This window comes from Centrocercus urophasianus, unplaced genomic scaffold (assembly GCF_019232065.1).
Source record: "Centrocercus urophasianus isolate 14NV4802_14NV808 unplaced genomic scaffold, USGS_Curo_1.0 seq_12, whole genome shotgun sequence".
Classification (NCBI taxonomy): domain Eukaryota; kingdom Metazoa; phylum Chordata; class Aves; order Galliformes; family Phasianidae; genus Centrocercus; species Centrocercus urophasianus.
In genome coordinates this window covers 56,428,350-56,450,370 of record NW_024884364.1, presented here as the reverse complement: position 1 = coordinate 56,450,370, position 22,021 = coordinate 56,428,350, and the positions used below count along the sequence as shown (strand labels likewise).

At 40.0% G+C, this 22,021-nt stretch overlaps 1 protein-coding gene across 1 annotated transcript in view; it reads left to right on the top strand.

Moving 5' to 3' along the window:
* Positions 1-22,021, top strand: part of AFF3 (AF4/FMR2 family member 3) — a 316,384-nt gene that overhangs the window by 185,942 nt on the left and 108,421 nt on the right. Inside the window, exons 5-7 of the mRNA XM_042810250.1 lie at positions 5,259-5,345; positions 11,748-11,784; positions 17,014-17,065. Coding sequence (XP_042666184.1) covers positions 5,259-5,345; positions 11,748-11,784; positions 17,014-17,065 — 176 coding nt within the window. The remainder of the gene's footprint in view (positions 1-5,258; positions 5,346-11,747; positions 11,785-17,013; positions 17,066-22,021) is intronic.

Below are 22,021 nucleotides of genomic sequence, written 5' to 3'. Positions count from 1 at the left end.
AAAAAAAAAATAATAAATCACTGTAGAAAAAGAGGAGAGCAAGCAGGTAAGTTTTCTAGCTGTGTCCTGTGGTCACTTACTAAGAGGTCTTGGAAAGCTCTGTGTTAGCTTTGCATTGCCTCCCTTTCCAGATGACAGGATATATCCACTGCCTCCCTAAAAGCTGCTTTATAGTGTAGGTGACTATAAAGAGAGCACTTCTGCAGTCCCTGTGCACTATCCAGCAGAGTATTTGCAAATGAAAATTGCGTATCACCAATCCCCTATAATTCTTGTGACATGTCAGTAGAGCTGCGGATGAGTCTGAGCCAGCTAAGATAATTTTCAAAAAGGATTTGACAGGGTCCTTTATGAGATGCTACAAAAAAAATTCTTAAATCATCCTCAGTGAGCGACAAAATATTATGAATCAAAAATTGGGTAGGTGAACACACACACTACCGGAGGATTAAACAGTCAATTTTCTTAATGGACCAATGATAAGTTCTGGTTGTGGCAGCAAATGAACAGAGTAATACATGTGGCAGGAATTTAAATTTAGATGAGACTGAATTCACTACTTGTTTTTAATTACAATTTTTTTCAATCACTTCGACCGTTCCTAGAATCATACAACACACAGCAAGACTGATAGCACTAGAAAAACAGCATTGACTTCAGTCTGGAGTAAATACTATTATTTACCTCTGAATAGAACATTTCCTGAAAAATTACCTACAAGCTAGGGCTAGAAGCCCCAAACAAAACACTACCAAGCAGTGATTAATCCACAAGAAATGTCTCATTACTTAATTGTCGCTGCAGAAAATACATGTGGAGCAAGGATACACAGTACTATAGATTTCTTTATCTGAAGGCTTTCCTTTCCGTGAGAAGAAAAGCCAAGTTTGTGTGTTGGTTGAGATTAACTGGGCTCAGACCTTCATAACTCACAGAGCTGGACATTTACATATAGCTGCTGAAAGCTGATTTACGATGGGCAGAGGCAAGTGCAGTCACAGAATTCCAATGTGTAAGTGAAACATGCCAACACCACCACCACAAAGATGGGACATCTATGTAACCCTCACAGGGAGAAGCACATGTTAATAAAAAGGGTCAGTCAGAGGTCTCCTGAGATTTGTGGCCTGTTGCTATCTGCATGTCTCTCCCACTTGGTGCCTCCTCTGCTGTCCCCTTGCTCACCATGTCCCTGCAGTTGGAACCTCTGCTGGTCTCCACCATCCCAGCCTATCTGAGCCACCTGTCATTGTGGTATATCTGCTAGCAGGAGGAGGAGGGTGACTGCCGCTGTCTCAGATAGGCCATCCTGAAACTGAGCACCTGTGCTTATCCACATTTATCCACTTCTCTTCTGACGGGGCTGGTCTCTTCTCACTGGTGACAGGTGTCAGGATGAGGGGAAATGGCCTCAAGTTGCACCAGGGTAAGTTGAGGTTGGATATCAGGAAACACTTCTGTACAGAAAGGGTTGTGAAGCACTGGAATTGGCTCCCCAGGGAGGTGGGTGAGTCACCATCCCTGGATGTGTTTAAAATCCGTTTGGATGTGGTGCTCAGGGACATGATTTAGGGGAGGGTTGTTAGAGTTAGGGTAGGATGGTGAGGCTGTGCTTGGACTCGATGATCTTTGAGTTTTTTTCCAACCTGAGCTATTCCATGATTCTATGATTCTATTTATATCTAAGCAGTCCAGCTAGGACTTCATTCTTTGATCTGGAAATCTGTTTTCCACACTTCTGGCCCCCAAATGGCTTTTCAGTTGTTCCTTTAGTTAACCTTGTCCAGGATTCAAAGGTTAACGTAATCAAGTTGGTAGAAATATCTAAATCTGTTTAAAATTAGCCCATTATCTTATAATGGCTGAAACATTATCCAGTGCAAGATAATTCAGAATTATTTTTTGTTCAGTTTATGATTAAAAAAAAAAAAAAAAAGCCGCTTTTGATGCAGGGTTAAATTTTTGGTGGCATTCATCAGTGCATTTGAAAACTTATTTTCAGTCCAGTGGCTGCTCCATGCCAATCCCAAGCACCAGAGGCAGATAGGGTAGCTGACCTCAAAAGAGAAGCTGTGCATGAAGTTTTATTTTAACACTAGAAGTTGAGTCCTTTTTGTTTAGTTAGACAGTTGCCTCTTGGTCTTACCTTTTCAAGCATTTCACACTATGTACTGAAAAAAGATCTTGTTACAGTCAAATACTACCATGCTTTTAATCTGTGTCAGATATTGCAGATAAAGACTAAAATCACAAGAGTTGGTGCACAAGGACATGTTCTTCACTTGTTTCTGCCTGCCATTGAAGTTGCTGGAAACCTCAATCTTTTCTCCTATTTTTTGCGATTCTGTTCTTGGCAGTCAGAAAGAGTCTGAGCCCATAGTTCAATATTTCTCTTTTCAAAAAATATTTTACTAGATTTAAAACTTACCATTGCTCAATGGAGACAGTTTGCGATTTGTGGATATTTTTCACATAGTGCTTTCTGATTTTATATTTATATATATTTCTAATCTGATTTCATTTCTAAACTGACTGAATTCCAAATGGTGGCAATATATACATCACACGAACAGAATTTGTCATATTACTCTGATAAAATCATATTCAGATATTCATGATAATAGCAATTATTAACCATGGCAAATATCAGTGATATTAGTACAACTTTGTGTCAGCAATGGTTACGTTAAATTTAAATTATGTAGAAAACTTTATTACATACCGCAACTGCAAGTGTAAAGGGAGGGGAAGAGAAGCTAGCTGGAAAAAAAAAAGAAAAAAAAGAAAAAAAAAAAAGACTATTAGAGCCATTTTTCATTGAAGTGTGGATGAGAAATAATCTTGGAGAAAAGAAGAAATGAAAGATTTTGACATGTCAAAAAGAAAGGTCACCCTTATTTTTAATCAGCCTTCTCATGATTTCCATGGATGAAGGTATCATTGTCAGACTTGGGCAGGCAAGGTGGGAGGGAAGAGCTCTGCTAACAGATTGGTTTCTGCACGGCACGTAGCAGACCTCTCAGAAGATGTTTCCATGAAGGTGACAGTGGGGGTCAGCCACAGTATAACCTACAGGAACTGCTGCCTGGGCAAATGGAAATCATAAGCACTGAGCAGTGTATTTCACAAGCAGGATGGCTTTAGGTCAAAACCACTAGATGCTCCCATCCCAGTCTGGCTGGCCCAGTTCTTGACGGAGGTAACATAAGGCATTGCCCTTCAAAAGAAAGGGACACGTGGTTATTTCTTAGACATGCTTTGGGGCTCAGCGCTTCAGCTTCTTGGGAAAAACACTTTGGGAATGGAGCTTTGCAGGTGAAAATGCCTTTCGTCTGTGCACACAGCACTTCATTTTCTAGAAAGTAAGCAAATGGTTGTGTGAAAGAGAAACAGAGAAAAACGGATGAGAAACAACTCCTTTTTTAGATCACAGCTCTAGGATTAAATGTCACTATTGCAACTCTGCTTTCTGCCAATTTACTGTCATAAACTCTTACAGTTGGAATATTTCTCAGTATGTAATTCATCTTTTGAAAATAATAGCACTTATGCCAGGTACTTGTAGCAATAGTTCTGCTCCCTTCCAAATGGCAAACTGCTTGCCGGTGTTTCAGCTTGCTTGTGTTAAAAGAACTTCCTGTACATTAAAATGTACTCTACTGCCACTTACCAGATAAGCAAATCGTAAGATGAACAGTCTACCTCAAATAACTGAAAAGCAAAGCGGTTCTGATACTGAAACTGCAAACCAGATGATGCTCTGATTGGAGGTATCCACGTAGATTACTGAAATCTAATAAACCATGTCACTTTTTTGCCTCAAATAAAAGAAAAAAATACAGTTTTTTATTAGAAAATAAACTGTTTATCAAGAATGCTTTAAAGGTGACATTTATTACTAATAAACTGTTTTGAAAGGGCTGAACCACTCACTGGCAGAAGAGGCAGAGACTTCCTTCTGTGTGAAAAATGCCCCATCTCAGTGCTTGGCGGGTCAGGAAGCACTTCCATCAGCACTACCGAAGGGTGGGCGATAGATTCACCCACATCTTTCTTCAAACAAGAACATTCCTCAAACTAGAAATGACTCATGGAAATACAACTCTGGTATTATTCTGGGAGCAGTCATAGATCTCAGCACATGCCCTTGGAATATTGCTGAGAAGTTCAATAGTGGTAGGAAAAAAAAAGGAGAGCATCTGCTGGGCAAACTCTTGATAGTGTCAGTGAGCCCGCAGCTTAGGGAGGATGTGGTTTCCTCTTCAGCTCTTGAAACTTGTTGGTTGACTCTTCAGAGTTGTCGTGCTTCACATAGCTTCTCATATTAACTCTGTTAAGTTGCTGTGTACCAAATATTATGGCTGTTGCTGTTGAACATGTCAAAAAAACATGTCAAAAAAAAAACAACAGCCTACACTAGGCAGGAATATGAAGCTCCTCTCTTAACAAATCATCTCTTATCTGAAGTGTTTAATTCACACTTTAGCCCCCTCCTTCCCAAATTCAGACTTGCTTTAGAGACTAACTCATCCATCCCTGAGTGGTAATAGCATTGAAGGTGTGTCTGCCAGCTACCTGTGTCTGGATCAGGAATGACTGCATACAAGTCTAAAATCCATGCATCTCTTAGCTATTAAAAGATGTCTTTTGAAAATGCACAGGAAGAAGGCAAAGGTGGAGAGCAGCACACTTCATTTAGGGCTTGTTGCATGGCCACGACCTGCAGAGCACAAACAAGTGGCAGTTATGAGCTTATTCAATTCCTTTAATATAAAAAAGAAAATTGTAGGAATTAACCACTGGGCAAGTTCAAAGTGTTAAACATTTATCATTCTGACCTTGTCTGTGAAATCTATTTTGTGATTAATCCATAGGATGTACCTCATTATTTGGTCACAAACTGAGATTTCTGTTCCCATACTGCAAAAACAAGATTCCTCTATTATTCTCACCAGGCAGGATACATCTTATGATTAAAACGTGGATGCTGATTGTCAGAAAAATCAAACTTCTTGCACTTAAGATGCATTAACTATTCAGGAAAATGAAATGGTGCTTAAGAACTGCTCTCAAGAGTCTGCGATAAAAATCAATGTAGCTCATGTATTGCCTAGATTATATGTGAACTGGGCATTTCCTCAAAGTTACAGTAACTTATATATTCCTCCACCCAGCTATCCATGCTAGTAATATACTATTATTTTTTCCTATTCCACTGACTTCCTAAATACAGTTTGCTGTGCAATATTGTTTTTCAGGAGATGACTCATTCATGGCCTCCACCACTGTCAGCTATTCACACACCAGGGAAGGCAGAGCAAAGCAAGTTTCCCTTTCCAAACAAGGTAAGAGATGTAAGAGGTGCAGCCTGCATCTTGAAATATGACTTACGTGAGTTCTGGTTAAGCATGTGAGGGCTCTGGACTGAGGCTGATGCAGTGCTGATAACCTTGGCCATGCATGTGCCAGTATGGCTCCAGAGGAGCCACAGAAGCATTTGCCAGTGAAGTATTTGCCTGTTCAAGTCCGGAAGCAGGGGACCAGTGTCCTTGTCCCAGAGGACCAGTGCCTCTGGTTCTGGTAATGGTCCTTTGAAACCAGCTCCATCCATTATTTATGTGTATCACAGGAAGCATACAATGCAGCACAGTGAAGCTTATGGGCACAAGCTTGGGGAAACCACATTATTTGTACTTGGTAAATCAGGAGGGAAGGAGGTCAGCTTTCCTATGCAAATGCCAATAAAAATTTCTCATTGTATCATCATATACAGTTTATATGCCACAAGCATTTGTCGTGAAGTATTCAAGCTTGAAATATAATACTGATGCCGTTTATAGCCTTTTTACTGTCAAAGCAACTTCCTTTGGTAACTGTTAGTCCATTCTTCAGAATTTAGTGAGCAGAATGATTATAACCACAAAGCCAAGAAAACATCAAGGTTTGCCTACAGTAAAACAGCTTTGCCGTGGATGATAGTGTCATGGTTTTGAAGTACCGGGGTGTAAACCAAAACATCTCTGGCATGTTATGAAAGAAAAACAGAAGGAAATAACTCACTATCTTTGCTTGATGAAAACGGACAGTTGATTGAAGGTGAGAGGCGGACTACAGGCTTCTTAAGTGAAAGTAAGTCCAGCAGGAGATGGATCAGCAACTTACCAGCCAGTAAAATGTTCAGAGTGAATGACAAAAACTCAGCAGTTTCTTAGTAAAAAAAGTACTAGTTTCCAGTACAAAAAAGGCAGGGGTCTCTTGGAAAGAGTCCAGTGGAGGGCCACAAAGATGGTGAAGGGCCTGGAGCATCTCTCCTATGAGGAAAGGCTGAGTGAACTGGGTCTGTTCAGCCTTGAGAAAAGAAGACTGAGAGGGGACCTGATCCAGGTCTATAAATATCTAAGGTGTGGGGGGCAGAATGGTGAGGCCGGACTCTTTTCAGTGGTGAATGGAGACAGGACAAGGGGAAACAGCTGGAAACTGCAGCATAGGAAGTTCAGCACAAATGTGTGCAAGAACTTCTTTACAGTGAGGTGATGGAGCACTGGAACAGGCTGCCCAGGGAGGTGGTGGACTCTCCTTCTCTGGAGATGTTCAAGACCTGCCTGGATGCCTACCTGTGCGACCTGCTGTAGGGAACCTGCTTTGGTAGGGGGGTTTGACCCGATGATCTCTGGAGGTCCCTTCCAACCCCTACAATTCTGTGATTCTGTGATTCTTCCACAATTATTACCATTCAGTGTGTTCATATAGCACGTGTGCAGATGCGTATGGGCAAGGTATGCCCCTATCAGCATATGTGACCATCACGAATGCAATTCCTCACTACTAAATGTATTGTGATAAATATAGGAGTAGCAGAACCATGGTCTATAGGGCTAAGATATGTGAATAATGGCTGATATTGACTTTCTCATCTTCTCTCTGCCTGTTCATTCATCTCTGTGGGAAATAATCTGATAGCTTGAACTGTGGAGCTGTTTCAGAGATCTACCATTCATTTTTAAAAAGCCTTTTCTAGTTGGTTGCCTTTTCTCCTACCGAAGTAGAATTCCCATTTTATTTAAGCCTAGGATCGACAAGATTTCATCTAACAGTATGTGTGCATACTTTAGTAATACAATGATACCAACACTCTATTCTGTCCTTGGTGGCCTACATTGTCAGAAAATAGAGTACTTTACATAACATAGTGAAGAAATACCTAGAAGTACATTTTCCTCTTGGAAAAATCCTGCATTACTGGCCATAAAACGTGATAAATTTAGACACTGTCTCTTTTTAATATTTTAAAATAATTAAAGTGTGTTTCTTTCACCTCCTTTGGACCCAAATGGTTGCATACTCAAAAAGGCATCTGCTTTTCAGGCTCCAAAATGCAAATAATGGTTTCCTAATTTTTCAGTCATGTTTTCAAAACACTCACAAGCTAATAACCACTTTTCACAAAATGTAGCGAAAAATCTTTCTTGGATCTCGTACAAGATAACTCCATAACTCCTAGGAAACTTTCCTACAGATGAGCTACATAGCTATTCCCAGTTGAAACCTAAGAACTACACTATGACCACACACTATGCTGTGTGAGTGGCACATTACTCAGAAAGATAGTCCTGTCAGTCAAGCGGTGGCCAAGGACAGCAAAGAGGCTAAAAAGCTAAATTCAGGGCATTGGCTCCTTCTCTCCATCTCTCCGTCTCCATGGGGTGAATGGTACTGTGAATACATTTCCAGACTTTATGGAAGTGTTGAGACATCAATTCAGATCATTTGCAAAGCATCTTCCAGATTTACTCTGTACGAGTAAATAGACTACAATCCTTTAATAGAAAATGTTTCCAGATATAAAGATATTTACTGTCTTGGGAATGAGAACCTTGTAAGACTCCTTCCTTTCTGCAAGGATGCAAATCATTCTTACTTTTCTGTCTATAAGAAATGAGTGCCAGCATCATTAGTCTCTGTATCTACCAAATTACTTTTCACCTACGACTCAAGTAATCAGTGATCTGACAGCTTGAAACTTGAAATTTATTAATTAGGCTATTAAAATTGCAAAGGCCACAAGAACTATAGCCGGACTCATTTTGAAATCTGTCTAGTAAATAAAAACTAATAACTGAGTTTTCTATGTCACAAATACGATAGGATTGCATTTTTGAAACTGTGCATGTGGATATGAAGCCATACAACTCTATATGCTCTGCAGATGGGAGGGTGTATGTGCATATGCTATACGTGTATGCAAAATCAGACCTCACTAATGCTGGAGGTCTGCATTAATCCACAGGAATGAAAGGAAAGCCAGTGTCAAGTTTGAAGTGTTGGCTACTGCCCAGTAAGTTTTTCAGCACAGTGCTGCTGGGTGAGCGCATGTAGGGAACTGTTCTTAATGTAATAGAGGGCATTAAGTTGCATTTCGTTGCTAACTTGGAATTTTGTTTCTCTGTTTGTTCTTGAATTTGTGTTCTTGAGTTTAGTAGGAAGGAGCAGTGATTGTCTCTTTACTCCTTGTTTTTCAAAGCTTAAGGATAATTGGATCAGTGTGTGATGTGACAGCCTACATGTGCTTTCCTCTCTCCTATCTCTGTCACACTTTGTTATGAACAAATGACTAGGCATTATTTGATTGTAATTTTATTAAAGCATCTTAATAAATAAACTTTAAATGAATAATTAAATTTGGTAAATAAGAGCTCACTTGATGCTTGTGTGAATGAGCTTTCATGTTCAAACATTAATTCTCTATTCCAGCATGAGGGAAAAAATGCCATTAATTCTGCTGCCGCCTTTGCTCTCTTTTCTTATTTTTACTGTGATTTCATGTCTTGAAAGTTCGATCAGGTGTTTGATTTCTATTTATGTGTGCGTGATATTATAGGATCAGCCATCACTTTGTTACTTGAGAATTAAATTTATCCACTCCAGGAAAATTGCTATCTTGTCACAAAACTATGGATTGATTATTCTCAGAAGCTAAATTATAATAATAATGTTGTCTTTTCAGTGCCCAACTCATTTACTGTTTCCTTTCTTGTTGATTTTAACAAGATGAAGTAAATGCATTAGGAAAAAAAAAAAGAAAAAACTCCAGAAGTGGGGACTTAACCTCTTCTTTTCAAGTTACACAAAGCATTATTTTTCCTACGTCGGTAAGAATATTCTTTATTAGCAGTATTTTTATTAGCCTTTTTATATAGAATAATTTGCTGAAAATGAAGGCACTTCTTTTAAAGAATCAGTTAAAAGGAGATGTGAAAATGTTGTAACTCCTATGTTTTGCTGATGCGAAATTTGATACAAAGCAGAGTCAATGGCAGAGGAAAGATACCATGCTAGATAATTAAAAGGGGAGAGTGCATTCTTTCTGAAGTTGATGAAAATGTAAAAGAGTGAACAATTTCCTTGCTTAGCAGTTTCAAATAATCTTACAAACTCAAGGATATCTCCATCAAATAACTCTCTTCCCCAAAACAGGAAACAATTTCCCAATGTGTAGTTACAAAACTTCACTACTCTAGAAACAGAATGTGCTCCAAGAGCCTACTTTTATTGGCAGCCTGGTTGGCTGCTAGAACAACATTTAAATTCAAGTATGTGTGTCATCACATTATCACTGTGAACTGCCTCTGACATCTTACGATTATATTCAGCCACTTGGGAAAAAAAAAAAAAAGGCTTTAATATTCCTTCATCAGAAGCATTCATAAAATGCTGAGGTAATTTGTCAAAAGTTGGAAATTTCAAATTATTGAAAAATTATTGTTAGCATATGAAACCTGGTACAGATATTTTTTTAACTGTAGATGAGGGAAGGAACTCCTAATACTTGTCTCAAAATCTGATTTCTCCCATGTCAGGTGCATATGGTGTCACTGAACTGCAGATGTGTGTTACACCATAGAATCTGTACATATTAAGGCCATGTAATCCAGAGAGTCTTCATTCCAAAGCAAACAGTGCAGCTGGAGGGTATTTGACCAGCCAAGCCTCGAAGACCTCACAGTCCTCTGTTCAGCCAACCTTCATTTGGAGGTGCCGAACACTCGGGTCCCGCAGCCCCTAAACCACATTTCTACAGGATCCACAGCAAAATTTTAGCTTAATCAAGTCAGCTTATTCTTAATTTCTCTGGACACTTGCAGTTCCTTTTCTCAGATGTCTACCGGGGAGTTTTCTATGGGAGGTATCTATCTGATGCCTAGTGAACAAGAGAGGAGGTTGAATGCAGACAGAAGTTGGATAAAGAGTGAAAAAGTGATATATTTTAAGGATGCTCACGAGTTTGGATTCATTTATTTATTTATTTATTTTCTAAAATTTAAGAACACCCTAAGGTCTGAAGTCCGGGTTCCAAGCTGTAGCAAACCTACAGGTTTCTCAACTGCTTTGCTTCTTCAAAGCGTAGCAGAGACAGATACCAGCTTTGTCTAATGGATAATTGAGAGCCTCCTGTTTTCTGGCTGTGTGTCTGGCCCATCACTTGCCTGCTGTGGATGACAGATCTTGTTGAGGGTTCCATTCCTCACCAAGAATGAATGCTGCAGATGCCTGTCAAAACAGTCTTTACTGTTGTAATTGCGGCATGCACATGAGGTTGTTTTCAAACAGCTTATTCTGGGCTGATTTTGTGGTAACTAAGGTCTCAATTAGTGGCAGAGTGGGGAGCAGCTTACAAAAATACAAAATAATAAACAGTAATGTGACCACCAACACAAGGCTAGGGGCCCAAGGTTTTCATATGTAAGAGTTGCCTCTCCTGGTAGAGAACTATTTAAAATGAAGCAAATTTAAACAACTGACTCAGAAGTTTTAATGAAAGGCTGTTTACCAGCAACATGTTCTCAAAAAGTATTCAAAGAACTTAGCAGAGCACCCAATATATCTGCTGAAGTAAAAATAGAATATAATGAAAATTGTGTTGGTCAGCAGAGATCAAATTGAGAGACATCAGATATAGTTGAAGGCCAGGTGTTTGCTTCATAGAATTTTTGAATTTTTATGTCATTCTCATATACCATTACCTACAAAACTGTTCTTTTTTTTTTTTTCAGATTCAGATGAATAAATAGATTTCTTTGCTTCTTCTCCTTGTATTCTTGTTTTTTCCTCAATTGAAATATATTTTCATTGTAGATTCTATTACTATTGTCATTGTACCTATCTGTTTCTGTCGCACTTTTATGAATTTAAACAAATTCTGTGATTAAAATATTTGAACATTTACATGTGACAAAGAAACAGTCTAATTTATTGTACCGTATTCATAAATATTACAGTTGTGATACAAGGTTGACCTTGGAATCTCAGGGATCCAGAAGTAAAGTGTGTATTTCCATTCTCCAGTGCTGCCAATATCAGCATGTAAGAAGCAAAGATCAGCTGTGCTACTACTTCAGGAATCCAATGGCCCATGAAACAGTATTGGTCTTCTCTCTGTCTTCTCATCTAAACTTGTAGAAAATAATAGATGAGTTTGGGTTGATCAATAAATGAACAGTAAGCAGGAGACTGGCAATAGCTGTACAAGGAATTGTGCCATTAGAGGATTGTTGTGAAATAAGTTTTCAAGCCTTCTGATTAAAGCATTTTCAAAACAATATTGGATTTATTCTTGTAATTGAAAATGACTTTTAAACAGAATGATCAATTAACAGTGCTGTTCATATTGTTAAGGTAATGTTCAAGCAAGTATTGCAGCTAAAGATTGCCATAAAAATAATACACTTTTTTTTCTATTATTATTGCAGGAGTCACAACAGGGATCTACAGGACACAGCAATACAAGTAAGTACCAACTCATTTATGACTGCACTGGGTAGAGGGAATGACAATGACTGTGAAAACCAGGGGACTGATAAGAAAACAGTAGTAGACTGGTACAGTGCAGAGCCTGAGCAACCAGTACTCATTTTTAGCCAAATATTAGGATCTGAATTCAAGAGCAATTATTCAAACACCAGATCTTTGGCGGACTGGGAAGAAAAAAGAAAAGAAAAAGAAAAAAAGAGAAAAAGAAGAAAGATTCACTTATAGAATCATAGAATCATTAAGGTTGGAAGAGACCACTAAGATCATCTAGTCCAATCATCAACCCATCACTACCATGACCACTAACCCATGGCTATTTCATTATGTTGATGGAAAAGACTGAAATAGCAAAAGAATGGCTTTTCTGAAATGCCAGAAAAGAGCTGAACCAGTTGTTTGGGAAAGGGCACTGCCAAATCCAGACTGCAGAAAAAATGATCACTTATCTTTTATAGGCAATGGTATATTTTGTGACTATTGCACTGTGAAAAGATACACAAATCGTGCCAATGTGATACCAAATGATGCCTCAAAGACCATATGGCAGTAGGTCTTTTCTAGCTAGAAAAACAAAAACAAATAAAAAACAACAAACAAACAACTGAGCAGCTGGATTGAAAAGAAAGATTGAATTGTTCCATAAAGCAAAGTATTAATCCTCTCCCCTGACACCTCTGACTGTTGTTAATGTTGTCTTGCATATTAAAAATACATGATCCTACCCTGCTCTCAACATAAAATCATCTCAACCAGAAGAACTATTTTGTTAGTTTCCTGACCTGACAGCCAGCACAGAGCCCTGTTTGCAAATTACAAGGCTGTGACTGAAGATGAAAAATGCCCTGAGCTGGTAGGAAGGGCTTTGAAAGTGTCTGGTCACCCACTGCGTGAGGGAGAATACATCCAGCAAGACAAGCCTGGGAGACGTAGGCTATTAAAACTGTGCAGCTCTTTGCCAGGGAAAGGTCGGCAGGCAGAAGTTGATGTTGTGAAGAAACATGCAGTGGTGTCACTTAATTGCCAGCATCAGTTTGATATTGCTGTGAGGACCAGCAATAAGGAAATAATAACAGGCAAAGGGGATGAGGTTCTGTCAGAAAATAATCTGATAATAATCAGTAATGAGAGAAGGAAGCACAAAGGGGCCATAATAGAGAGGGCTATGCAAACGTGCAAAGAGTTGTGGGCATGACAAACACACAAGCTGAGCTGTGGGCTTCACCATGACATCAGAGGCTGCGGCGTTTGGATAGCTTCGATCCTAGTTCCATTTCATTTATTTCCTTCTTGCAGCACTTTGATAAAATAAGTTGTTCTGCAGATCTAATGAAACCTGCTCTCCTATGAATTAAAAAAGCAGTTCTGCCTCTTTACATCTTTCCTCTGCTCATTTCACCTCATTTCACTGCCAGTTCCCCCATCAGCAATCCCACACCTTCGCATCTCCAGTTTCTTCTTATCTCCTCATTGATCTTGCTCAGCAAAATCAGTGTATGTCTGCCGCAGGGTTGGAACTGCACTTGGTCCTGGTTGGCTGTAGTGGCAACTACGCCAAAGAATGGCTGAGCCCATGCAGAAACACTTCCTCCATAGGTATTGAATGTTACGGTTGCTGTCTGACATCAAGTCACAACTCCTAAGATTTTGGAGGAATTTAACTACCTTTGAGATATGTATCCATGAGGATTCCTGTCAGGATATGAAAATAAAAAAGCACAGTTAGGTAGAAAAGAGACAGAACTTATCGGTCATGTACAACAAACCCAAAGGAAATTCAGGTAAAAAGGATCTGGATGTGAGGCAATGCTAGCAAATGGCTCCGTATGGGAAAGAAATCTAATGGTCTATATACTGCATTATCCAAATGCACATCTTCAAAGTCTCAGTTAGTTGGTATTCCCCATTGCACCATGTCTTCTGTGGAGTGGCTCTTGAATCTGGCATTTGCAGTGTTTTTACTTCAACTGTTAAGATTGTCTTTCTCATTTGCATTTCTCTCATCCTTCCCCCACAAGGAAATGAAAGCATTTTAAAACCCCTAATGGATGAAGTTATTCTGCTCTGTTAAAATAAGTGTTATTTATCCCTGTTATCCAGAGAGGATAATTTATAATGGTTAGGTTGAGTGATTCACCCAAATTCCTTCCACTATTCAGCAGGGAAATCCTACAAAATTCCACTTGAATTTTATTTTGAAATGGGAGAGAATTGCACGTATCCCATCTGGTTGTATTTAAAACAATTAGGAAATGAGTTGTGTGAGCCTATCTCATCCTGATTTTCTTTTCTTAAATGTTAGGAACAGTCTGCCCAGGGAGGTAGTGGAGGTATTCAAGAATCGCGTAGATGTGATACTGATGGACATGGTTAGTGGGCATGGTGGTCATGGGTTGATGGTTAGACTGTATGATCTTAGTGATCTTTTCCAACCTTACTGATTCTATGATTCTAGGATAAGATGTAGTAGAAATTCAATGATAAGATGTAGTAGAAATTAGCAAAGAATTCTCAGGTCTGTGGCTAAGGATCTGTGGGCTGATGGTTTCCACAATGTGCTTCGGGAAGCATGCACATACATACACTCCAGCATGTGGACACATGCACATTTCTACACTCATTTCAGAAAACATATACAGGGCATAGCAACTGAAGTGAAGTGCGCTAACAGCAGCCCTGTAAAAGAGGTGAGGTAGGTAGCATATCCTTTTGTTAATTCCACTGGACTAAGAAAAACTGAAGACCCCACAAATTTGCCCATTAAAACAAACCAGAGCTAGAGTGGATTTAGTTCAGCAAATGCTCAGTGGTGCTCACATAGTGGTGCTTGCATGCATTTGTCAGGTTACATGAAAAATGGAGATACAATTCTTGGTCTAGCCAAGAGTGAGTGTGAAAAAAAAACAAGTTGCTCTGACAGATAATTCCCTTTTACATAGGCTTTTCCAGTAGCTTATCAGTACCATATCTATGACATTCAGCTATGCTTAGTCTATACACATTTCTCATATTTCTGTTCCTCAGTCAAGTGTGAACAAAGTTGGTACTAACTGATAAAGCATTAATGACCAGATTTTCTACTCCGATAGGCTGGAGTGATGCATTTCTAGCATCCTCAAAAGCTTCATCCTCCCCCTCCGCAAAGAAGTATGTTAAGTGACAATTAGCATTAAAGCAGCTGCAAATGCTTACTGTAGGGTAATTCATTAATATCCAGTTTGCCTAATCACAGAGATTCCCTTTTCACTCAGTCCTCACAGTACTTGTGCTGTTTCCCTCTCTACATTAACACACACTGCTGAAAGTAGAACTTATTTGAACTCTGCTGGCAAAGCACTCAGGAATCCATATGCCCCCTCACACGTAAACAAACCAGTGTGATCATGGTAAGAATTCATCATTTATTAAAAAAAAATCTAAGTTACAAATAGAAAATCTTTGAATACATACCAACTGTTACTGTTGGTTTCTTGTTCCAAATTACCATAACACAGATGAGCTCCAGGACTCCAGGCTGACAAATGTACACTGTAGCAACAGCTTTCTAGCCAGCAGGTTCATCAACTGGATATGTTTTCTGAAGTCTGTTAAAAGTGAAAAGTGTCCTAGAGATTATGAACTGGATGTATTATATCTTGTGTGGCTGCCTAGTTTACATCTATATTTTAGGTGCCTTAAGCTAGGGCTCAGAGAGACAGTGGTGTTTCTAAAGACAACCAGATCTTTCCACAGCCTTTTCAGTAAAGTTTAAGAACAAAAAAGGTACAGACGAACTCTTCCACAGGAGGGGATGAGATGCAAGCCCGACAGCAAAGTGTTTCCATTACCCAGAACTTCCTTTTATTAGACCCCTACTTTCAGAAGGTCACCATCTAGATTAAGTGATTTAGATGATTTCTGCACAGCAGTGGAAGGACATTGGTGGCAAAACTCTGCCACTTCTGAAGGCAACAGTGAGTTTTCAAGAGGCACCCCTTATAGCTATTACTGACACTTCAATGCTATACAAAAACTGTGTGAAGACTTTGGCAGCAATAAGTGGGTGATACATAGTGCTCATATAGAATGGGTTAGGGGCTGGTCTATAACCCACTCAGCTCAAGTCAGTGACAAGGGAATGCTGGAACAGCCTGATGAAAACAAGCACTTCTCACATTTTTTTCAGAAGACACAGGTGGATTTTGGTTTAATGAAGCTCGTTAAAAGGTAGTGGAGGAAAACACATCCATCAGTAAGCCAGTCACACTCAACCTCTGTGCCTCTTTGCCTGCTAGGACACATAAACCTGTATGTAGACAATACACAAGGGAAACAGCAGCTGCAATTCTGAGGTCTAGAATTCAAGTTCAAGGTGATTGAAATGGATCAGTCTACCCTGTTTACCCAAGTTAGACCTAAAGAAAAATCTTACACTGAGGTGTTAACTCCCTCTGGTTTCTCAGATTGATGAGTGTAGCAAAGTACAACCACCTTCCTTTTTAAAGGAGATGAAAGAGGAAAAAGGTCTTGGCTTGACCTACCAGAACAGTATTATTCCATCAGCTAGCAGCTTTCCTGGTGTCGGTGTTCCTGGACCCAGGAAGATGATTATCACAAGCTGTGTGAGTCATAAGGAAACATAAAGAGGGAGCCCGTAAGCTTCTGATACTTCTCAAATATTCAAGCACCTGACTTCTCCTCAAGTTGGGTGTGTAAGCCAAGTTAGCCTCTTCTTGCACAAGACAGCACCTCTCATTTGTAGATGCATGTTCTAATCACTGTCTTTGCAGCTCCTTCTAATGCTGTTGTATGTAATATAACGTTCCTGGAGCAGGGCATGGGAGCATGTGTGTGTTGGCTGGAATGCATATCAATAGCAGAGCTGTAGGGCTCTGGAGAAAATCTTTCCATGGCTTCAAGGTCTCCTGTCCCTAGTAAAATTTGAATTGCTTGAATCTTTCTGTCCTCTAAGCAGTCTCTCCTTGAAAGCTTCTTTGCCTAATATTGCCAGAGTACATGTGCCAGTGGAGAGAAAAGTCAAGTAGGGGAGAACTCCCAGCTTGTAAATACTCCAGCAGTGCCCCAGCATTATGGTTGCCACAGCAGCATTCTGTGCTTGTGATGAGAGCAATTGGTGTAAATGAGTAGCAATGAGTAAATCTTTGACGTGTCGCATCTGAACAGTTTCCATATTTACCATTTCTGATGTCATTTTCTTCTCTTTTAAAGGAAAAAGTGATGTAGAGCCAAAGAGTCCAGAGAAAGGCACAACTCATACATCGTAAGTCACTTCTGCCTTTATGATCCGAAAAAGGCGTCTATGTTTTATCAGACTGGTTGGGCAATATTGAATTTGTCCATTTGTTTTCATTAAGATAAAGCTCTTTCACTGATGCTGTTCTTAGAAAGGCTTTTTAGATAATGACTAAGCATTAATTATTCCTAGAACTTTTGCATGCTGGCAAGTCAAAGATCCTCACGAGTGAAATGGCTCCCTATCATGCTGAGTAGATATGAAATGATTTCTGTGGGTGTGAGAGGCTGCCCTTTACAACCTGACTTCAGCATTACCTTAATGCTACCAGAGTTTGTCACACTTGCAAAAAAACGTCATGTCACATATGCCTTTGATGTACTGATGTAATTTTAAAAGACTGCAGTCTGCAGCTTCACCTCTGAATTACTTGAAATCCAATTACAGTTATCTCTGGTCTCTCACGATTTTGTTGATGTTTTTGAATTAACAAAAGAAGTCGAGAAATAGATAGGAACAGGCACTTGTAATATATCAGTGTTCACCTTCACTCTGGTGCAACAATAGAAGCTTTTACCATTTTTAACTCCAGTATGCAAAGAACAGAATTGTTTTGCCAACATAAACCAGTCTATAAAACAGATGGGCTGCAAGTTAAAATATATATATAAATAACAACAGTCTTCCAAACTGAGCTAGATAAGTTAATTCCTCTATTATTTACCATGCAGTAGTAGTATGAATTTCCACTAAACCGGTCACCTTTTTAATCCCATTTGTGAGAGCCAAGTTCCTGCAAGTCAGTCATGTGAATTTTAGAGTGCATCTTGTCCGTAATTTATGTTTCCTGATTCCTGTTATTTAAATTCGGAGCGTTACATCATGTAAATCTCACAAGGTGTCACCATTTGTCACATGGTCAAAAGTAGTCACAGAAGGAGGTACAATAACAGTGATTTATTGTGGGATGTTTTCATTTCTGCTGCAAATACGCATTAAAAACCTACTGGAAATGAATCTAGAAAAAGATTTGACATGGTGTAAGAAATAGCTTGTCCTGTGGATTGTGTTGTGGAATGTAATTACAGCCTGTGAGCTTATTTAGCCAAACTTATTAAATGAATTAAGCATTAGCAGCCTTATGCCTTCTGATAGTATGATTGCTGGGAATGGTTAATAGAATGATTCCAATTATTATCATTTTTAAAAATAGTATTGCAATAAAGACCAAAAGAAGAAGGGTTTTAATGCCATCTGGAGGTATTTTGGAGAAATGAACACATTTATTTTGCTGATATTTAGCAATATGTAAACCATAAGCCACCCTCCACAGTGGTTTTGCTAGTCTGGTGGTATTTTATTTATGACGAATGTTCTTAACTTTCCTTTCTTCTCCTTTATCAACTTGAAACCCCCTAGCATCTCTGGGCCCAGAATAGAGAGAGGAGCATGGAATCATAGAATCACAGAATGGATTGGGTTGGAAGGGACCTCACAGCCCACTCAGCCCCAACCCCTGCCATGGGCAGGGCTGCCCCCCACCAGCTCAGGCTGCCCAGAGCCCCATCCAACCTGGCCTTAAGCATCTCCAGGGAAGGGGCACCACAGCTTCTCTGGGCAGCTGTGGTGCCAGTGAGCAGGGTTCAGAGATGTGCCCCAATATCTGTCTCAGTGTCAGCTTGAGACTGTCCACTGTGACACACAGAGTGCCAATTTAAATACAGCAGACTTCAAAATCTGTTTAAGTGTGGGAAGTTCTTGCCCAGTAAGATATATTAGTGTGACCTTCTGAAACTATCCACTTGTCTACTGCATGCAGAATACTTAGAATGCTTATCTTTGCCTTGTTGCTAATGCCAGGGCCACCTCACAGAAGATACTGGTTCCTTGGGCAATTCTAAGAAGCAGCAATGACTTTTACTACCACAGTGCACACAGCTGTGCACAAAGTGCACACTGAGAGGCCACACCAGCAGGACTCTGTCTTTCTATCACATGGCCATGCCCTGGGTCCTGGAGGAGGGATGCTGAGGAGAAGCCACAGTGAGAGGTGACACCTTCAGGGCTGGCTGGAAGAAATTCCAGGGAGCCAGAAGGAATGCTCTGTGGATTCATTTCACCATGAATCATTGTTTCCATGTGAAAATGAAACAAACAGCAACCAAAAATAAAAAGCAAAAACACAAAGCGAGGCATGTTGGCCCAGATAAAAATAACAGAAAAGATCGGGAGGAGCAAATTAATGTTTCTTTCTTGCAAATGTCTTTTTTATTTCCCTCAGGCATGTTACAAGCCACACAGTCAAACCAAGCTTATATGACTCAGTGGCAGTTAATTCATCCTTGGTGTAGATTTACTGCCACCATCCAAAGATTATTTATGCAGCTTCAGAAGACAGGTTGATTGCCCTCCTGAATCAGGCGGTGAGGTGCTTGTGAACCGAGCATTTACATCAGGTCTCCTCTGAAGGATTCCTCCTACCTGACCCACTGGGCTCCTGGGGCTCAAAACCAGGTGTTGCTCTGGAGCAAAAAGGATGAAGATGCTGCTTGTGTCCTCTGAGGGCATGGAAATCTGGGGCACAGATGTGTGCAGTGCTGTTCAAATGGGTTTGGGTACAGGAAATACATCGTTCCAAAGAGCATAATGTGTAGCTTTTTTCAGGTATGCATTAACTCTCTGGATGGACTCTGGTGGGACCTGCCTCTCCACTGATAACAATTTTATACATTATGAAATCAGTATACTTCGGATGATTCACATCAGTTGATGCAACATCCTAATTAGTTAGATAAATAAGGACAGCCATTACAATGCTAGAGATAAGTGAGATTAATGTAAGAGAGTGAGAATTATGCAAAATCATGGAGGAAGAGCAGAATCTGGGCAGAGTATTTGCTCCTTTTGCACAGTGCAGCTATGGCCCTCATTGCATCAGCATGCGCAGAAATCATCTGAACTGGCACTACATGATGGCACTAAAAGGTGCAAACAATACAAAGGTGTTAAGCTGTCTTGAGTCTTCTCCAGCTGATTCATGGTCCATGTAACAGAATGTTTTTAAAGCCATCAGAGGTCTGGATTTGAAGTGTTTTTTGTTGTACTCAGTATGTACAGCTCTCTATGGGTCATCTGATTACAGCTTCCCTGCACGTTTCTAAACTTTTAGGACTGTTCAGAAATATCCAGCAGAGTTTCATTCTTTTGGCTTTGTGATGGAAGTTTCAGTTTTCAGTGGCTAGAAAACCTACCAAATGTTGTTAGAAACACCTAATTTTTATGAAAATACTCCCGTCTACCCCAGCCTTACCACTTGTAGGATTAAGGAGGATGTTAAAGAGGAGAAGAATGGAGACCGAGTGCTCTTTCTGTTTTTTTGAGGATCTTTTCACTAAACCTTAGAACACTGCACTTGAAACTTTTACTTGTAGAACATATCCATGCAAGGAAAAATTATTCCAAAAAGCTCCTGTGTTTCAGAGGGTCCAGTGGTGCCACAGCAAGTCCCCACTGCACTGGAAGTCTGAGATCACCCACCTTCCCACACACAAACTGTGACAACAACCTAAAAATGGCACATATACACAAAGCACCCCCAAAAAACTCCTGCTCTTGGGATGACTTTTGATGTACCGTCTGTTGTAATGTTCGTAGTACCTTTGTGTTTATAAATGATCTCCAGTTCAGACTATCCAAGGTTAATCATGCCTGACTGTGATTCACTGCCATGTATTTACCTCAACGTTTCTAGTGCACTTAATGATACCAGTGCTAGCAATGAGATACCTTGCTGCTGTCTCTTTATTACCCCTCCCACTATTGTTTTCATGCCGAGATGCTTCAGTTTTTTCCCTCCCTTTTTACAAGAGAATTAACCAGGATTGAAGGAGGCTTTTATAATTTACGGCAGTTATGCAAGTTTTGCCCTTTCTAATATACTCTGAAAATCACAGAGATCTCGGTATGTGTTCACTTGTTTGCCTTTGCCAGGCAGAAATAGATGTTGGCACCGGTTACTAGCATCACTTAGAGAATAATTTGCTCATGGGAACTTCATTAACTGTACTAACTTCAGCTGTTTCCAAGCTGCCTATTTGCAGAGATTAGTGCTACAGTCTCTTGCCCATCCAGTTGCTAACATCATTCTCATCACCCTGATTCCCCCAAGGGAAGAAAATAAGAAACAGGTAATTGGAGCAGTGTCACTCTTGTTCTTTCATGGTGCAACCTATGTCTGTATTGGCATAGAATCATAAAATCACAGAATGGTTTGGGTTGGAAGGGACCTCAAAGTCCACCCAGCCCCAACCCCTCACCGACTCAGGCTGTCCAGGGTTCTATCCAACCTGGCCTTGAGTGCCTGCAGGGATGGGGCATCTACAACCTCTTTGGGCAACCTGTTCCATCAGCATCACCTGTTTGTTTCTTACCTTTTCTTCCTCCCTTGAGTCTTACTCCTTAAATCTACAGAGTGACTCACAGATATTACAGCCAAAAACTCCTGCTAATTTCCCATTTTGCAGATGGGAAAACTGAAGCAGGGGATTTACAAGCCACTTCCAGGCAGCAAAGTATCATTCTCAAATACAGGCGATCAGCCTAAGTGCTACCAACGCACCATTGTGCACCGAGCCCCTGAGGAGCTTTTCCTTCCACATCTGGCTGCTGTCTGATCATGAGCCAAAGCCTTAAGTCTCTCAGGCATCCACTGAGCACCAGAGTTGGAAGATGAATCCTAATCCCACCTCACTTCGCCAAAACACCTGGTGCAAGTTATTTAAAGTTAGCCTTGGCTTTCCCCCATCTAAAATAATAATTAGGCTGCCATGAAGACCAGCTCATTAATATCTGTACAAAGTGTTGAAAAATGCAATGTTCTGTAAAAAATGGCTATGGATTACTCACCCAGAACAATAAAGGAAATGAGAGATAGATTAAGTTTTTAAAGACAGACTCAAACAGTAAGTGTGGATGTCCTGAGCA